This window comes from Procambarus clarkii, chromosome 9 (genome assembly GCF_040958095.1).
Source record: "Procambarus clarkii isolate CNS0578487 chromosome 9, FALCON_Pclarkii_2.0, whole genome shotgun sequence".
Classification (NCBI taxonomy): domain Eukaryota; kingdom Metazoa; phylum Arthropoda; class Malacostraca; order Decapoda; family Cambaridae; genus Procambarus; species Procambarus clarkii.
In genome coordinates, this window is record NC_091158.1 from 15906722 (window position 1) to 15910291 (window position 3570).

The window sequence follows — 3570 nt, forward strand, 5'->3', positions numbered from 1 at the left end:
TGAGAGTGTACTGAGGAAGACCATATTAACCCAAGGCACTACGGGCTCACCATAGCCCGTGCTACTTGGAACTTTTTGTTCCAAGTAGCAAATCTTTAACAACAACAACAACGACCCAAGGCAATAGGAACCTGCCTTTCCCTTCAGGAGTGTGAGTGAGCTGCCTTTCCCTTCAGGTGTGAGTGAGCTGCCTTTCCCTTCAGGAGTGTGAGTGAGCTGCCTTTCCTTTCAGGAGTGTGAGTGAGCTGCCTTTCCCTTCAGGAGGTGTGAGTGAGCTGACTTTCCCTTCAGGAGTGTGAGTGAGCTGCCTTTCCTTTCAGGAGTGTGAGTGAGCTGCCTTTCCCTTCAGGAGGTGTGAGTGAGCTGACTTTCCCTTCAGGAGGTGTGAGTGAGCTGCCTTTCCCTTCAGGAGGTGTGAGTGAGCTGCCTTTCCCTTCAGGAGTGTGAGTGAGCTGCGTTTCCCTTCAGGAGTGTGAGTGAGCTGCCTTTCCCTTCAGGAGGTGTGAGTGAGCTGCCTTTCCTTCAGGAGGTGTGAGTGAGCTGCCTTTCCCTTCAGGAGTGTGAGTGAGCTGCCTTTCCCTTCAGGAGTGTGAGTGAGCTGCCTTTCCCTTCAGGGGGTGTGAGTGAGCTGCCTTTCCCTTCAGGAGGTGTGAGTGAGCTGCCTTTCCCTTCAGGAGGTGTGAGTGAGCTGCCTTTCCCTTCAGGAGGTGTGAGTGAGCTGCCTTTCCCTTCAGGAGGTGTGAGTGAGCTGCCTTTCCCTTCAGGGGGTGTGAGTGAGCTGCCTTTCCCTTCAGGAGGTGTGAGTGAGCTGCCTTTCCTTCAGGAGTGTGAGTGAGCTGCCTTTCCCTTCAGGGGGTGTGAGTGAGCTGCCTTTCCCTTCAGGGGGTGTGAGTGAGCTGACTTTCCCTTCAGGTGTGAGTGAGCTGCCTTTCCCTTCAGGAGTGTGAGTGAGCTGCCTTTCCCTTCAGGAGTGTGAGTGAGCTGCCTTTCCCTTCAGGAGTGTGAGTGAGCTGCCTTTCCCTTCAGGGGGTGTGAGTGAGCTGACTTTCCCTTCAGGGGGTGTGAGTGAGCTGCCTTTCCCTTCAGGGGGTGTGAGTGAGCTGACTTTCCCTTCAGGAGGTGTGAGTGAGCTGCCTTTCCCTTCAGGGGGTGTGAGTGAGCTGCCTTTCCCTTCAGGAGGTGTGAGTGAGCTGACTTTCCCTTCAGGAGATGTGAGTGAGCTGCCTTTCCCTTCAGGAGGTGTGAGCGAGCTGCCTTTTCCTTCAGGAGCCATGAATGAACTGCCATCCTTTCAAGAATTATGAGTAAGACTGTGTTAACCTTTATAACATTACCATAGTTTTCCATTTCTCTCGATTCTTTGTTAAAATCTGTATTCTGCAATATACATCCTTACATTATATTACCTTACATTATACGAGATACATTATACAACCTACATTATAAAACATACATTCTACAGCATATATTATGCAATCATATTTCATAGGCAGTTGTAGCATGCAATAACACATGCATCATTGAAGAGCATCTGTATTTTTTTTAAAGCTACTGTATTTTTCAGCAACAGCTGTATTATTCAACAAATATGTAACAAATAAATGCAGTATTTACAATTGTATTTGCATGACAGCGCATACGTCATCAAAAAATCAGCTTGCTAAAATACGTACATCATACAGCATCAGCTGTAATACTCCAAGTACCGCCAGCATCATACAAAAACAGCTTCATCACACACCACCAGCTTCATCATACACCACCAGCTTCATCATACACCACCAGCTGCATCATACACCACCAGCTGCATCATACACCACCAGCTGCATCATACACCAACAGCTGCATCATACACCAACAGCTGCATCATACACCAACAGCTGCATCATACACCAACAGCTGCATCATACACCAACAGCTGCATCATACACCACCAGGTGCATCATACACCACCAGCTGCATCACACACCACCAGCTGCATCATACACCACCAGCTGCATCATACACCAACAGCTGCATCATACACCACCAGCTGCATCATACACCACCAGCTGCATCATACACCACCAGCTGCATCATACACCACCAGCTGCATCATACACCACCAGCTGCATCATACACCAACAGCTGCATCATACACCACCAGCTGCATCATACACCACCAGCTGCAACATACACCAACAGCTGCATCATACACCACCAGCTGCATCATACACCACCAGCTGCATCATACACCAACAGCTGCATCATACAACATCTCCAGTGTATACACTATACAAAACAGTTACCCGCCGCCCCTATCAATTAGCAGGATTTTCTGGTTGAAGAGGTCTCGATTAATCCCCCTTGCTCTCAGCCTCCAGAATTTGATTGAAAATCCTACGTGAGGAGAGGATTTCTGTGTTGAGTACCAGTGTTGTGTAGATACACTGGGAGGGACGGGTGTACTGTGAGGGTGTACTGGGTAGAGAGATGGGGGCGAATTATGGGGAGTTGTGCAGTGAGGTAGTTGAAGCATAGGTGGAGTGGGGTTCTGGGAGTTCGTCTACTCCCCAAGCCTGGCTTGGGGAGTAGTGGGGAATACACTAAGCGCTCATGCTACTGGAACTTTCCATTTCTTTATAAATATGGAGGTCCAGGAGTCGGGACCGGGAGCTGAATGCATTGGCATGTTGTCAGTTTCCTTTTCAAAGTCTACTGTGCTCTTTTTATGACCTTGTCAAGAGTTTTGGGCATCGTTCATACAGAAGCTGTCTGGTTCTTCAACTTCCATGTTATTAATTGTGTGAAAGGTGTCATTTGGAGGTGTAGTGTTGGAGGGGTAGTGTTGGAGGTGTTGGAGGTGTTGTGGGGGGTTGTAATGTGTACGGGATGTGTCGGGGGGGGGGGGAGGGTGTAATTTGTGGTGTGTAATGTAAGAATGTAGTGATGTAGTGTGTATAGTGCCTGGTGTGAGAGTGTAGAGTGAGGGGGATGTTGTGAGACTCTCACTATTCATGCTATTACTTCAGTTATTCACCATTAATGCTATTATCTAAATCATTTTTTTTTTATCTCCGTTACTTATATTATTTATCGAATACCTTCGTTATTAATGACATAACCACATCGTTGCTATCACCAGTATTGTTATTGTGCTTAGTTAATATCACTGGAATTGCTAATATTTATATGACTCTCACACGCACACAATAAGATTTAATGGTATTAAACTCTGCCACCATCCATTAACCCATTAATGTACTGCCTATATTATGCAATTTACCTGCCTTCTTGCCATTGAGTTTGCCCCATTGAGGGGCAAACTCAGAAACCCCCAATGACCCCATTCAAAATACAGCCTAATGGGGGTAGACTCGGACACAACCAATGACCCCCATTAAAATGCAGCTTAACGAGAATGTAATAGGCGAATGATTGCGTTTTTGTTCACATTTAAAACCTATTAATGACGCTTCATCAAAGAGTAATAAAATTATATATATATATATATATATATATATATATATATATATATATATATATATATATATATATATATATATATATATATATATATATTATATATAT

At 45.6% G+C, this 3570-nt stretch overlaps 1 protein-coding gene across 1 annotated transcript in view; it reads right to left on the minus strand.

The window, feature by feature from the left end:
* Positions 1-3280, minus strand: part of LOC123766286 (protein FAM186A-like) — a 30573-nt gene extending 27293 nt beyond the window's left edge. Inside the window, exons 1-2 of the mRNA XM_069321385.1 lie at positions 3266-3280; positions 1196-1377 (exon numbers count right to left, since the gene is read on the minus strand). Of these exons, the coding sequence (XP_069177486.1) occupies positions 1196-1377; positions 3266-3280 (197 nt within the window). The remainder of the gene's footprint in view (positions 1-1195; positions 1378-3265) is intronic.
* Positions 3281-3570: the final 290 nt, after the last annotated feature.